Source organism: Macrotis lagotis, chromosome 7 (genome assembly GCF_037893015.1).
Source record: "Macrotis lagotis isolate mMagLag1 chromosome 7, bilby.v1.9.chrom.fasta, whole genome shotgun sequence".
NCBI lineage: Eukaryota > Metazoa > Chordata > Mammalia > Peramelemorphia > Peramelidae > Macrotis > Macrotis lagotis.
In genome coordinates, this window is record NC_133664.1 from 216189007 (window position 1) to 216205464 (window position 16458).

The following is a 16458-nucleotide window of genomic DNA, read 5'->3' on the forward strand; positions in this document are numbered from 1 at the left end:
ATTAAAGATCAGTTATTTCAACAGCTATTAATTTTGGCAAGGCGCATTTATTAGATATGGTTAAAGGTCCTGACATAGGTCTAATAAGAATAAGGTAAATAATGAGATATTTTAATATAGGTAATTTTTTTTTTGTAGTTCAATTTTATAAATTTATTAGGGGAAAAAAGACTGAGCAAGTCAGATGCTATTGCATTTTCTTCAGTTATTTTTGTACTCTTTTATCAAACTGTTGACTTTTTTCATGATTTTCTGGCATCACTCTCATTTCTCTTCTTTCCTCTACCATTCTTACTAGATTTTTCTGGTTTTTTAGTTTTTGCAAGGCAATGGGATTAAGTGACTTGCTGAAGGTCACACAGCTAGGTAATTATGAAGTGTCTGAGGCCAGATCTGAACTCAGGTCCTCCTGACTCCAGGGCCTGTGCTCTATCCACTGCGCCACCTAGCTGTCCCTCTTTTTTTTTTAATTTTGAGCTTTACAATTTGCCCCCCAATCTCGCTTCTCTCCCCCCACCCCCTCATAGAAGGCAGTTTGCTATCTTTACCTCAACCCCATAGCATGAATTAATCTAAGTTGAATGTGATGAGAGAGAAATCATATTCTTAAGGAAGAAATATATAGTATGAGATATAGCAGAATTACATAATAAGATAACTTTTTTTAAATTAAAGGTAGTAGTCCTTGGTCTTTATTCAAACTCCACAGTTCTTTTTCAGGATACAGATGGCATTCTCTGTCACAGACACCCTAATATAGGGAAATATTTTAAAATTTAATTGAGTACCTTTGATTTCTAAGGTGTCACTGTAAGATAATTCCATTTTATCTCCAATCATGGTAGGATTTTCAGTCTCTTGAATGGTGGTTCTCTTATAAATTCCTTTGTTTACTTCATCAAAGACCCAAAACATATTGTACACTCGAGCAGTATAGCCTGCCAATTCAGTGATCTAGGAAATAAAACATTTGTTAACATTATACTTTAAAGGGGAAGCTAGGTGGCGCAGTGGATAAAGCACTGGCCTTGGAGTCAGGAGTACCTGGGTTCAAATCCGGTCTCAGACAGTTAATAATTACCTAGCTGTGTGGCCTTGGGCAAGCCACTTGACCCCATTTACCTTGCAAAAACCTAAAAAAACAAAACAAAAAAACCCCAAACATTACACTTTAAAGAAATATTAAATAAAATTACTAAATAACTTTTCCATTCAGTATCGAACTTTTAAAAACTTATTTAATGCTAATTAAACATACACATTGCGATTACAATTCTTATAATTAAAGAGGACATACAAGTACGCAAAAAAGACATGATATAAAAATAAGCTTATTCAAAATAATAAAATATTATTTTATAAGTAAGAATTTTAAATTAAACAAAAAAGTTTTCAGAATATTGACAAAAATACCTTTCTTTGGGGTTGGTTCTTTCTAAGCATCTAACTGACCTTTATAAGAAGAAATTCCTTTGGCTACAACATTCTGTTAATTTGAAACTACTATAAAGCAGAAACATTGGTTAATGAGTCTTTCCTTTCTTCATTTTTTTTTATTTTCAGGAAGACATTTGTTTATATTATGGAATGAATACCAATGTCAGATTGCTCTGGTTGGGAGTATGAGAATTGTTCACTTCTGAAAGGACAAAAGCAACCAGAGGAAAGGATCCCCTTACATATGATACTGATAAAGGTCCAGTAAGAAATCAATACAAGCATTTATATCCACTTGTATTAAGATCAATCTGTGCCTCTAAGACCCCGAGTTCCAGAGAAATTTGTTGTGTTAATCTAATCATTCTAGCCTAAAAACGTGAAGTTTTATATTTGTATCTTGGGCATAGGACTAAAAATTTCATTCTTACCAGCTATTATACCTTGCCCAAGTTGGCATACAGAGGTATATAGATAGGTCAGCAGACTTTGGGTAACAGAGTTTGAACAAGAATGACCATATGAAGCATAACATCACACAGACTGAGATAAATCCAAGGCTATGTCACTAGATAAAAGGTCCCAGATCCAGTATAGACCTCCTTGTGCTTGATAAAGGAATGAATAGTACTTTGGTGTTCCCAGATACAAGGTAGAGTGAGGAGACCTCTGCTCAGGGGTAGTATTCGAGTGTTGAGAAGTGGTCATGAGCCTTATCAAGGCTATGTACTGCGTAAGGAGCAAATTCAGAAGCAAGCAGCATCAATATGGTCTTGTTCTAGCCTTTAGCCCAGTGAAGCCTGCAGAGTAATAAATAAGGAAGGGATTTCATACCAAAGGGAAGTTTTCAGTTCTGTACTCCTGAACCAATAAAGATTTCCACCTTGTTCATAATGGCTGAGACCTACAACAGTCCATTGGAACTCCAACTCAGGCAAACCCAAAGGTATGTTGATCAAACCAAGGTTAGGAATTTGTAGAGCTCACACTAAGAAGGCAATAGTTTGACTTTTCCCTGGATCAAACCCTTTGAAAGCATTGTTAGCTTGTAGGTCCATAGCCCGTCCTTTCCTTGACATCTTGGAATAACATAATACTGAATACCTCAGGAAAGCAGTGGCCAGCTCAACCATTTCCTCCAAAAGCCTAGCCTTAAAAATAAAGTCTGAATTCAGAAAGTATGTTGGAATAATTGGGGTGGGGGGAAGACTTCCATGACAAAAAAGCTACTATGGTAGTAGGAATACTCAAAACACAAACCCTGAAAAAAATGACCCCAAAATATTTACAAGCAAAGCTTGAAAGAAAAATACAGCTTGAGTAGAAGTTCAAGTAGTATTCCTAGATTAAGCTATAATTTTTTAAAGTTAATATATGTGTGTTATAAATAATAACCATAAAAAGAAGAATGAAAAGGGAAAAATAAATACACTGGGAGTGGGATGAGAAGAAACAAGAGGAAGGATGAAGAAAATTATTTCATATGATCAGGGTGATACAAATGAAGTTTTGATACTTAAACTAGAGATAGTCAAAACTGAGAATGAAAATTCTAGTCCATAGCATCTAATAGATATTGGTGAAAAAATTATAAATAAAATATTAGCAAGGAAACTGCAGCAACATAATACAAAGATTATCTACTACAATCAGGATGAATTTAAGGTTGTTTCAATATTAGCAAAAATATAGAAACAAAAGACTATATTAATAGGAACAAAATCAAATTACATGAAGATACAGAAAGCTTTTGACAAAATAAAATACCCATTTCTATTAAAATACCAAAATGCATCAGAATAAACAGATTTCTTTAACATTATCTGTGATAATGTTATTAGCACTATCTGTGATGTGAATAAAATAGAGGTCTTTCAAATAAGATCATGGGTAAACAAGTATGTGTATTAATATTGATATAATTCAACATAAATAGGAATGCTATTTATAGAAATTAAGACAAGAAACTGTATTGTATTTTTCAGATCATACTTTGGGTTATTTGGCCCAGTGAACAGAATACTGGGCCCAGAGTCAGGAAAATTTGAGTTCAAATCTGTCTTCAGATACCTACTACCTATGTGACCCTGTACAAACTACTTAACCTTTATCTGCTTCAGTTTCCTCACCTGCAAAAAGAGGAAAATAAGCACAACCTCAGAGAGCTGTTGTAAGGATCAAATGAGAAAACATTTGAAAATTTCTTAGCAAAATGCCTGTACATAGGAGGCACTTAGCAATTGCTTATTTTTTGCTTTCTTTCCTTCAGTAGATTTACAGAATATAAAACAAACCCACATAAATCATAAACATTTCTGTCTATTACCAAGAAAATTCAACAGAAAGAGATATAGTTCATTTAAAAAAGGAAGCAAAGTATAAAGTATCTGTAAAAACATACATAGGAACTCAATGCTACAAAATACTCTTTGCACAAATAATGACAGATTTAAATATTTGGAGAAATAGTCATTATTCATGGGTAGGCTGAGTTAATATAATAAAAATGATAATACTTCCTAAATTAATTTACATAAGGTACACCATAACAACTAAATCACCAAAGGATTATTCTATAGAGCAAGAAAAAATAAAACAATAAAATTCATCTGGAGAAACAAGAGATTAATAAACTCAAAATAAATATTTAAATAAGTGGAAAGGAAGGATGCTAAACCAAAATAAAAAATCTCAAACTATACACACAAAACAAAAATCATCAGAACAGTTTGGTTCTAAGTAAGAAATGGATTGATCAGTGGAACAAATTAAGTAACAATGAACAGAAGCAAATAAGAAGCCTAATTAATCCAAAGATACTAGTTATTGGGGCTAAAATGAACTATTTAACAAAAATTATTGGGAAAACAAGAAAGCAATTTGGCAGAAACTAAGTACAAACTAATAGTTCACATTGTATACCAAGGTAGGCTCAAAAAAAGGTACCTAAAGGGGGACATCCTAAACAAATTAAAGGAGCAAGGAAGAAATGAGTAGGAAAAGAATTCATGACTAAGCAAGGAGAGAGAAATGGAAAATGTTGATTATGTAAATTTTTTAAGATTTTGTTCCCATATATTTATTTATTTACTCTTATATTGTACAAATAATGTTCTTTTATACATTACTAAAATATTCTTGCTTAAGAGTAAACATAATACCCCCCCCAAAAAATATAGACCTGTATGAGCAATAAAGCAAAGAGGAGAGAAAAAATAAAAATAAAAATAATAACAATAATAATAATAACAACAACAACAATAATAATAATTGTAGGTGTGGCCAGGTGGTGCAGTGGATGGAGCACCAGCCCTGCATCCAGGAGCAACTGAGCCCAAAACTGGCCCCAGACATCAAACAATCACCCAGCTATGTGACCCCGTGCAAGCCACCCCAACCCCATTGCCCTGCAAAAACCAAAAAAAAAGACCCAAAACAAAATAAAATAGTAATAATAATAGTAGGGACAGCTGGGTGGTGGACAGAGCACTCAGAGCACCAGCCCTTGAGCTGGGAGCACCAGGGTCCAAATCCAGCCTCAGACACCCAACAATCACCCGGCTATATGGCCCCAGGCAGGCCACCCACCCCATTTGCCCTGCAACCCCCCCCAAAAAATAATAATAATAAAAAATGTGCTTCAGTCTGTGTTCCAATACCACCAGCTCTGTCGCAGGTGGATCACATTCTTCATGTTAAGTCCATCACAAAAGTTACTTCCGTATTTTTCCACCATTGCCATTGCCAATTGCAACTCCCTCCATTCATATTTCTCCACTACCATGTACTATATTTTCTCTCTCCTTGCACTCTCTCTCTGCTGTAGGGTAGCTGAGTGGCACAGCAGACAGATCCCAGGCCCTGGGTCCAAGAGACCCCGAGTCCACATACCACCCCTTAGGCTCAGCATCTAACCGGCCCTATGGTCCCAGACAGGCCATCCAATTCCAGCCCCTTGCAAGAAGTAAAAAAGAAAATGTGTTATAACTGACCACTCTACCCCCATGGTCCATCCTCTCCTCCATCACTCACATCCCCCCCCTTTCCCCTATCCCCCTTCTCTCCTTCTTACTCCAGATGTCTATATCCCATTGAGTACATATGCTGTTTCCTCTCCTAGCCAACTCTGATGAGAGCAAAGATTCCCTCATTCCCCCTTGCCTTCCCCACTTCCATATCATTGCAATAGCTCATTGTAATAAAGAAAAATCTTATTATATGAAATATCTTAGCTTATTCCTCCTCTCCTTTTTCTTTCTCCCAATACATTTCCCTTTTATCTATTGACTCTATTTTTAGACCACATTGTATCTTCAAATTCAGCTTTCTCCTATGCTTCAGCTATAAAAGCTCCTTCTAACTGCTCTATTAAATGAGAAGGTTCATATGAGTATTATCAGTATCATTTTTCTATGCAGGAATACATGCAGTTCATCATCATCATTAAGTCCTTCATATTTTCTCCCTCTCCTCCACTCTCTATGCTTCACCTGAGTCCTGTATTTGAAGATTAAACCTTCTGATCAGCTCTGGCCATTCCAACAGGAACATTTGACATTCCCCTGGTTCATTGGAAGTTCATCTTTTTCCCTGGAAGAGGATGTTCAGTTTTGCTGGGTAGTTGATTCTCAGTTGCATTCTAAACTCTTTTGCCTTCTGGAATATTATATTCTAAGCCCTATGAGCTTTTAATGTAGTTGTTGCTAAATCCTGTGTGATCCTGCCTGCAGCTCCACGATATTTGAATTGTGTCCTTCTGGATGCTTGTAATATTTTCTCTGTGACTTGGGAGTTCTGGAACTTGGATATAATATTCCTGGGGGTTGGGGGTTTTTTGGGTCTCTTTCTCGGGAAGATCAGTGGATTCTCTCCATTTCTATTTTGTCCTCTGCTTCTAGGATATCAGGGCAATTTTCCTGTGGTAATTCTTTGAAAATGATGTCAAGACTCTTTTCTTGATCATGACTTTCAGGTATTCCAATAATTTTTAAAATATCTTTCCTAAATCTGTTTTCCATATCAGTTGTTTTTTCAAAGAGATGTTTCACATTTTCCTTCTAATTTTTCATTCTTTTGGTTTTGAAGTATTGTGTCCTGATTTCTCATAAAATCAGCAACCTCCCTGAGTTTGATTCTTTGTCTGAAGGATTTGTTTTCCTCAGAGAGCTTTCTTATCTTTTTTCCATCTGGCCAATGCTGCTTTTTAAAGCATTCTTCTCCTCAATAACTTTTTTGAATTGTTTTATCCATTTGACCTATGCTGGTTTGTAACATGTTATTTTCTTCAGCATTTTTTTGGATTTCCTTAATTAAGCTGCTGACTTCTTTTTTCATGTTTTTCCTGCATCTCTCTCATTTCTTTTCCCAATTTTTCTTGTCTCCCTCACTTGATTTTTCAGTCTTTTTTGAGCCCTATCATAGCCTGAGCCCAATTTCTGGTTTTTCTTAGAGTCTTTAGATGCAGGAGCTTAGACTTCCTCATCTTCAGAATGAGTGTTTTGATTCTTCTTGGCATTACAGGCAAAGTATCTCTCAATGGTGTTCCTCTTTTTTCTCTGTTTACTTATTTCTCCAGCCTGTGCCTGGTATTGGAGTGCTTCCTGAACTTTTGAGTGTGTGAGGCTCTGTCTTCCTTCCTGGTCTGTGAATTACCATAAGCACACCCCTCTGCCTTGGGGCTAAGGTAGGGGGGCCCTGCTGTCCTATGGGGGGCCTAGACTGTGATCAGGATCTGAATGTGATCAGAAACCCAGAGTCCTGTTCCAGGGATAGAAGACAGAGCTTGGCAGTTTCTCTCCACTCCTTTTCCTAGGCTCAGCACTCATGCCGTGGGGGCTCCTGTTTAGCAGCTCCTGCTTCGGGTTCCTGGATCTGGGCTTCCTCGGCCAGGCTGCTCGCTCTGTGCTCCGAGGGCTGGGCTTCACGTGCTTGCTCTGGCAGAGGTCCCCTGCTGATGCCCCAAGCTGTGCCCGGTGCTCCCCAAGTGTAGGTCAGGAAACTGCCGCCGCTCCTGTGAGCTGCAGCTCCCAGCCTCCTGGAGGCTGAAGTTCCTTTGCTCTGGTGGGCCACCCCTCCAATCCCGGGGAGCAGAGCCTTTCTGCTCTTTTTCAGGTTACCTTGGCCTGGAGAACTGCCTCACTGGATCCCTCTGTGGGTTCTGTCTTTCGAAAATTCAGTTAGTCCTTAGCTTATAAGTTTTGAGTGAGAGCACCTAAGAGATGATCCTCTCTAGTCACCATCTTGGCCCTACCCCCTAAATTTTTAAAGTTTTGATAAATTTGTAGGTAGGTAAATGAAAACCAATCTTTGCAGCAAATTTTTTTGAAAAAGTTGTCAGACTTTTTCAGATTACATGTAAAATTGATTTAAATTTTTAAGAATAAAAATCATTCTCCAGTTGATAAATTATATAGTACAATGATATAAATAAATAATTCAAAAAGAAAGAAAAAACAATCATGAAAAGTATTATAACTCATTAATAATTAGAGAAATGCAAATTTAAGATACATTCACTTCTCATTAGTTTGACAAAACAAAAAGAAAAATATCAAATACTAGAAGGGGTGTGAAAAAACATTAATTCAATGTTAGTAGAATTGTGAACTGAAAAGTAATTTAGAACTATGATACAAAACCAATTAAATTGTGCATTCTCTGATCCATAAATGCCACTACTAGGTTAAAACTGCAAAGAAATTAAAGAAAGAGGAAAAGAACCTTTTTGTACAAAAAATGTTTATAACACTTTTTTTTGTATTGTCCAAAAAATGGTAAACTAAATGGATACTCATCACTGGAGAGAATGGCTAAGGTGATGTAATATTTTGTCCTTTTACTGTGCTATAAGAAATGATGAAGGTGGTGAGAAACCCAAGAAGGCTATATAAACTTATGCAAGGTGAAATAAAGAGAATCAGGAGAGAAGTTTATGCCAACAATAATATAAAAATAAACAACTTTGAAAGGCTTGGAAACTCTGATCCCACTTATTGGAGCTCTTTACATAAAAGCTCGATTATAACTTGCTTATGTATTAGAGAAGATTTTTTTCTTATCTATGGGTTACATTAGACAGTTGTTGAGTTTCCTTTCAACTCTAGAAAATTCTTTGTGATATTCTGGATGCTATTGTTAGTAGACAATATGCTATGACAATTGCAACCAGTCCCAGAACATTCAAATGATCCATTATTATTTGAAAATAGTCTAATATGTCACATAGGAAAAATTAAATGATTATCATCCAGATTATGATTATGCAGTAGAATGAATTGAGTTAATACATTAATACATATGTTTGGGACAAATGCTAGGTATATTGTTTAAAGACAATGAGTTGAACCTAGAATTAAATAAAAGGACAATGAGTTGAACCTAGAATTGAATAGAAAAAAAGAGAGAGAATGTATTGCATTTTATAAATTGCGTGGGACTTTAAAAGATCTCAAGGTTCTCTTTAGTGCAAAGATCCATCATTTCAGTATGAATCTTTCCCTAATGATTCTCCATAGATGGAGATTTTAGAAAACCACAATTTTTGTGAAATTATAAAAGTGAATGACTAAAAAGATAATGCAGAGGTATATGGTGGCCACAAGTAAATTGTTGCATATTTTTATTGGTGATGAACATTCAAAAAGTGACTTAAAGGATATCACTGAGGAAAAATATAATTGGAAAAGGAGGTCAGTCATTTCTTTTTAAATTAGTTAAAGTAAACAGAGTGAAAGCCACAAAATGATATTGATTTACTCAATATGTAAAATTCATGAAGACCTTCAGTAGGGAATCATCTGCAGAGGATTCATAGAAGGAAAAAGATTTCCATCTATACTAAAAGACAGAGTAGCAATATTCATGAGATCACAGACCCATAGATGTGTTAAAATCCAAAAACAATAGGAGCACAGATTGGAATTAAAGTCCATGGGGAGATAATGTTTGATTTTAGTGTAACAGTTTCTATAATTGACTCTAATATTTCCACATCTCAATAATTTCAAGGTAACTATGTCATAAAATTTTCAAAAATTAATCAAAATAAATTAATTACAATTCTCTTTAATTTAGAAAGCAAAATCCATGTATCACACCAAAAACAAAAAGTAAAGAGTAATACGATGCATATGTTGAAGAATCTAGCAAATAATCAGTTACAACACTAAAAAGTCTATGGCTACTAATGTGATTTTGTTTTTCCTGAAATTTCTGTACTAGGATTCCCAAGTGAATAGTGCATTTATTTGATTTTCAAATACCCCTCTTTTAGTGTAGGCAGTAAGCAGTATACATTACCTCTTTGTATGAAGACATGATCCTTTCAATGGCATCTGCTCCAGAGGCCAATAAATTTCTTGCAGTGGTAAAGGCTTCTGTACGTTCACTAACCATAGCTTGTTTCTGGTCATCCTCTAAATCTTAAAGAAAAATTAAGAACTGTTATAATTGTCAAGTAGCCTTTATCCTCATTTCCACACACATATTTTTAGTCAATTAAATTCTAACTAAAACATCTATGTGAATTAATTAATGATGTATAAGTATTAAGAAAGTTTTAAATTAAGGTAAATTTTTTTGCTGAACAGGGAGGGGAAAGGTCCAGACCTGTGATTTTGTTTGATAGAAGAACTTCCTCTACTATATTTCCTCTCTGTAATTTATACTCTCAGAAATGTATAGGAACTGAGAGTTTAGTTTGTCCCAATTACACATTCAGATAGTATCAGAGACAAGATTTGAACCAAGTCTTCCTGACATCAAGAATGCCACATTATATATTACTCCATGATGCCTCTCAAAAGTGGTCAATACATCCTTGAAATTTCAATATCATTGAATATTTATTTGATATTGTCTTGTCTTTTATTTTCCTCCAAGAAATATAAAAACATTAAATAAAAAGATCTTGTTGACCAAGTATTATTATATAGCTTAAATTTATTTTTTTTGCTTAATTTAATTTTGAAGAAATTTCAATTGGCCTATATTTAGGAAAGAAAAATATTTACAAACTTTTAAATGCCCTTTTATTGTGTGGGGGAAGGACTAACAGAAATCTCAGGAGCAGACTATCTTTAGTTAAAAGATCTTGAATACCAAATTGTGATAATCACCTTTTATTGCTCAAAGTAGAAGTATTGGAAATCCTTTATATAGAGTACAAAAGATTCTGTCTTAGGATGTTCTCCCAACACTTAATTATTAAAATGTACTACACTTGGTCTTAACTTTTTTGTCTTTTGGAAACAAGGCTCAACTCAAGATTCTCCATAAGAACTTTCCAGAGTCCACTCCCCCTACTGTTAGTGCTTCTTCCTAAATGACTATGTATTTACTCTGCATATATTTCTCATTTACTTTTCAGTGTATTTTGTTTCTCTCCAATTAATTCTAAGTTACTTGAAGAAAGGGATTATTTTATTTTCCTCTTTGTATCCCACACCTAACACAGTACCTGGCATAAAGTAAATACTTATAATTGCTCATTGAATTGTTTAGTTGAATCTAATATCATCTTTCCAGATTCTTTCTCTATCAGAAAAGGTCCATGTTGTTTCTTGAAAGAAAATAATTGAGATCTACATAATGTGTATTATGTAATACAATTTATTCTTTCAAGAATAATAGCATTTATTTATGCAGTATACAAGAATATGATCTATATGAGAGTGTTAATAGTAGCACAGAGGAAGTAAGATCATTTCAGTTTAAGTGTGATCAGAGAAGAATTCATTAAGTGACATTTTATCTGAGTTTGAATATGGAGATCAGGGGAAAAAAAGCATTTTAGTGGAAGGAACTTTTTGCTTTGTAAAGGTACAGAGGTGAAGAGGCATGAGGTATATTTATCTGGAAACATGTAGTAGTTTACTTTGTGACACAGGGTTTGTGTAAGAGATAAGGACAAAAAAAGAACTTGTACCCAGAAGCAATTGGATGTAATAGAATAGTGTTTGACAAACCCAAAGACACTAAAGGTCTTCTTAATCAACAAAAGCAGAAAAAGAGTATGACAGAAATCAAGATCTTAAACAATATATAACACCCTGTTGCAAAAAAAAAAAAAATGTTTTAAGCCTGGGACAATATAATGGCATTTAAGGTCCATATCATTCCCTCCTTTATTTTTGACAAAAAAGTTTGAATGCAATAATAATTGCTCTAAGCCTCCAGTTAGGAACATTCCTAACATTTAGACAAAGTTGGAATCTTTGTTTAAGTTTACGTTTAAATATAATTCTAGTTAAAATCCCTGGTCTCATTGTAGTTAAAGAAGAAATTAGATCATTAGAAACATTTAGGTAATGAGGCAGTATATTATATTTTAGTGTCTGAAGATAGGTAGGCACTGGGAGGAGGAATTGGGGAAAATACACGTAATATTAATATTCTGCTTTGAGATATCTGTATAGCTGATGGCCCTCCTCAAGATTTCCCTTTTCTACTAATAGCTCAATGTTACCCTCTCTTTCTCCTTTCTCTGGGCTTTCAGTACATATCTTAGCTCTTTTCTTTCTCTTCTACTTCCAGACCTTCATAACCTCTATCCTGGATTCTTCAAGGTATAACTAAGTGTCTCATAAAGCTTTGATTGATTGATTCAGGGAGGTAGAGAGGCACCATCCAGACTCAGGAATGATTAATTCAACCAATAATTGTTCCTTTGTTACAAAATATTCTGATCTGTGCCTAATTCAGGCCAGTTCTCGGGTAGGACAGTGGAACAAAATGAGATATTCAAAGGTCATTCTACAATTTTTTAAAAAAGGATTTATTTAGCGATAGCAGGAGAAGAATAGTTATTGAGGCCACTTAAAGTTGATTTAGCTGAGGAAAGCTCTCTTGCCTGAATTATTCATTTTCAAGCATCAGAACACCTTTGGAGCACTTGGTTGCTTTGACTTGTGTGATGGAGTAGCAGTATCAACAGTATGAGCCCTTACTCCAAGAAGGTCATATCTTTTAAGGAAAAATAGTTTAAAACAGGGAAGAATTAGAATATTGCTCATACCACAAGTAATTTTAAGTATTAAGGTAAATCAATAGAATCCCATCCTTTCATTTATATTACAATAAAATCCAAATGGATACTTAACCACATATAAAAAATTATAGCCAAATTAAAGGGATCATAAACTTAAAAGTCTAGAGTTGATAGTCTTCAGAAATAAACATAATTATAGGAGATAAAATGGACAATTTTGATTAACTAAAACTGAAAATATTTTTCACAAGCAAAGTCAATGCAGTTAGAATTAGAAGGGAAGAATTTAACTGGGAAAAATTTTAAACAGCAAATTTCTCATAAAGGTCACATACACAAAATAATTTAGAGAATTGATTCAAATAAGAAAGCATCATTTCTCAATAGATAAAAGGTCAGAGAATATGAGAGGAGAACATTCAAATAAAAAATATAACTTAGTAACAACCATGTGAAAAAACGTTCCAAGTTGTTGATAATTTAAAATATGCCAATTAAAATAGCTCTAGGATTCTATTTCATAGTTAACATATTAGCAAAGATGAAAAATGCTATTGCTGGGGAAGAGCAAAGTTTTCCATTCTGAAAAGCCACTTGGAACAATATATCATAAATTCCTAAACTGCATACTTTGAAGCACCAAGGTCATTTACATTTACATTTTATAGTTGGAGTTATTATAGCAAAGAACTAGAAACAAAGGTGGTAACAAAGTTATGAACTGAACAAATGGTGGTATAGCTTTGTTATGGATTATATATTGTGCTGTGAATTTATATAGGTCAAAATAAAGTTTACCAGATGACCATTACAAGATGACTACCATAATGTAAACAACTTTAAAGACTTTAAAACTATGATCAAAGCAGTGACCAATTGTGACTTTAAAAGACTGATTGTGACTCATCTCTTGACCTAGAGGTGCTAGACTAGAAATTGTAACAGGGAAAAATGATATCAAGATACAATTTTACTCCAAAGCAAGACCATTTTTAATTTTAATTCTAATTCATATCAAATGAGCATTTCACTTTAATAACAGTGACTTGTATAGTTAGTAAAGCAGGTCCTACTGGCGCCCAGGTAGTAAGTCAGTAACTAATAAATGATTAATTTATTAGCTGGCCAAGTAATAATTGGTGGGGGTAGCTAGGTTGTGCAGTGGATAGAGTTCTGGGTCTAGAGTCAGAAAAACTCATTTTTCTGATTTCAAATCTGACCAAACACTTCTTAACTGTGTTACCTTGAGCAAGTCATTTAACCCTATTTGCCTCACTTTCCTCATCTGTCAAATAAACTGGAGAAGGAAATCACAAATCACTCCAATATCTTTGCCAAGAAAACCCAAAATGAGATCATGAAGAATATGACAAGACTAAACAAAAGACTGAACAACAAAAGCAATAACTAACAAATCATTCACCAAAATTCTAAGAACAGAGTAAGAGCAAGCAGGATGTTTTAAACCTAGATTACTGATCTTCTGATTGACCTGATCATCATTTAGACCTCCCTGAGCAAAGGTAAGGCAATCCCAATTGGGAGATATTACCTCAGTTCCTCCCAATTACTTCAGAGTAGGGAGCAAGAGCAATTGTCAAATAATTAGATTAGTCTGCTGAAAAGGGAAAGTAGACTGGCCTTCAGATATGGCAGATTATACCCCTCTCTGATACTTTAGCAATCTTGGCTAGAAAAACAAAAATTGTTTCTATCAGGTTCCTCTCCTTTTTAGTTCCCTCCTTGGAGACCAAATAACCCCTAAGTTTGAAAAGGAAAAGCTAGGAGAGGGGAGTTGCCCCGTGATCACATTCAACTGGGAGAAATCTTCTTTTGAACTGAGCTAAGAGATAGGATTTTGACAAAATAGGAAAAGGATGGATTACAAAATAATACTTATTAGTGACTAATTTTCCTCAAGGTACAGAATGATACATTTTTAAACATAGTGAGGACCTCTGTAAGTATGGTCTTAAAAATAAGTTAGATTAAACATATATTAACTTTCAGAAATTGTCCTAGTAAGGGACAAACTTTAACTGCCCGGGGCCTAAGGGAAAAGCACAACTGAATTAGGTTACATGTTTGTTACATTTTACTCCACGTTTATGAATATTTCTCTAAGTTTGCTGATTATACAGGAATGTAAGAAGGCTCCAGCTGGAGAGTCAGACCTCCAATATGGAGTCCTGAAACTGGGTCCTTTTAAATTCTATTATCAGATGGTAAGATCTGAAAAACTACTTCTCCATCAAGGGAGTGGCTTTCAATTTAGGATAGGGCTAGATATTAGACCTCCTAGGAGATATGTCCCCGGAGGACATGCCAGGAGGAGTGGCTCCTCCCAAACCCAGGATCTTAGTGCCTTATCAGTTATGCTTAAATCCTCCACAAATGTGAATCTTCCCCTTCCAGGATGTTGACACACCCAGTGATCATTAAGGGTATTACAAATTGTCCTAAGATATTTTGCTGATTTGTTTTAATTAATCATGCATATTTTTTTAAGAGAAGGATTTTTTAAATGCTTACTATATGCCAAGTACAATTCTAGACTAGGTTCCAGGGATTCAAAGACAAAAATGAAACAACTGCTCTCTGATTTTAAAGAATCTACATGTGTATATATATATATAGATATATAATCTCATATATTAAGATTTAATATATAAGATTTTTACATCATGCTTATATATGTAAAAGTAATGTGGCTCCATATTTATAGAGATATTACACAAAAATATTTGTGAATATATGTTAATATATTACATGCATATTTTAGGTTTGAATATTAAACATATTTAATATTAATTTTTAATAAAAATTAATATATTACATATTGCAAGAGTAGCCCAATTGCAAGCCACCCCATTTTAGCTTTGATTCTTTAATTGGGGTCATAGATTTTAGATTGTTTAAATAATTCTTTAAATATATGAACTGTACTTGAATAGGCAGAGGAAATTTGGACATGCCAGGAACATCTATAAATTATCAAGTGCATTGAAATACATTCATTTGAGAAATTGGTGCAACCATCACCACTCCCACACATCCCATCTCCAAATTGAGAAGGAATTTCCTAGAGAGAAGAGGATTCACCTTTAGCCTTGGCTTGGTCCCTTTTTCCTGACCCCTCTTTTGGCTACAGGAGGAATTTTAAAGCTTCAAAGGGTCCAGGAGATATTAGATTACTCATTTTTCCATTAGTCTCCTAAACAGCACCTCCAGATCAGATGGTAGACGGTGTCTACCTCAAGAACCAAGGGCCATATTAAAGAAAACACCCCATAAATGGGAGAAATGAATGTCAAAAAACTAAGAGCTCTTAATCTATTTGCCCCCAGTTTAGAGGAGGAGTTACTGATTCCTTAGGTGCTTCAGTTTGTGTTTAGGCCAACAAGAAGCTGTCCCCTGGGGTCAATTAAGGATAGTTTCAATACCTTTTAAAGAAAAATAAACCTAGTTTGCTTAAGGTAAGCTTAGATTCAAAAGAACATCACCTATTGTGATAAGGTCCTAGACAGGCATTTACCACAACCTCTGAACATTGTGAGGCAACATGGAATAGTAGGAGTACATAATTGTGAGTCCATGGGATCTAAATTATAATCATAGTTCTTCCAATAATTAGCTGTACAGTTTTGTGATATTAGGCAATCTCCTTAAACATCTACAGGGCTCAGTACCTCATATGCAAAATGAATTGAACTATAATGCATTCCATTCTAGAATCTATCACACTTTTAAAATGTTACACATTTTGTAACCCTTTTAGGAAATGAACAAACAAAAAACTCTCTTTACTACTTTTCTCTGGTCTTCCCGCTCCTTTTCCTATTTGTCTATCCATCCTTAAACTCTGTCTTCTTTATCTCTTTTTTTTTTAAATTTTGATTGGTTTAAACATTTCAGAGATCTCTAAGAATGGTACAAGTGTTGAAAAAGCAATATGAATAGTAACGAACATAAGTTTCATCACTTGAGACAAAATCAGAATTTATTCTTAAATAACAAATCATACTTATAACCTT

At 34.5% G+C, this 16458-nt stretch overlaps 1 protein-coding gene and 1 long non-coding RNA gene across 9 annotated transcripts in view; one reads left to right on the forward strand and one right to left on the reverse strand.

Moving 5' to 3' along the window:
- ABCD2 (ATP binding cassette subfamily D member 2) overlaps positions 1-16458 on the reverse strand; it is a 177112-nt gene that overhangs the window by 122786 nt on the left and 37868 nt on the right. For all 8 annotated transcript variants that reach the window (XM_074194855.1, XM_074194863.1, XM_074194861.1 and 5 more), the window contains 2 exons: positions 9736-9857; positions 789-954 (listed from right to left, as the gene is read on the reverse strand). In XM_074194855.1, coding sequence (XP_074050956.1) covers positions 789-954; positions 9736-9857 — 288 coding nt within the window. The remainder of the gene's footprint in view (positions 1-788; positions 955-9735; positions 9858-16458) is intronic.
- The window catches only part of LOC141493465 (uncharacterized), a 57864-nt gene that overhangs the window by 19962 nt on the left and 21444 nt on the right, over positions 1-16458 (forward strand). The gene's annotated exons all lie outside the window — the stretch shown is intronic.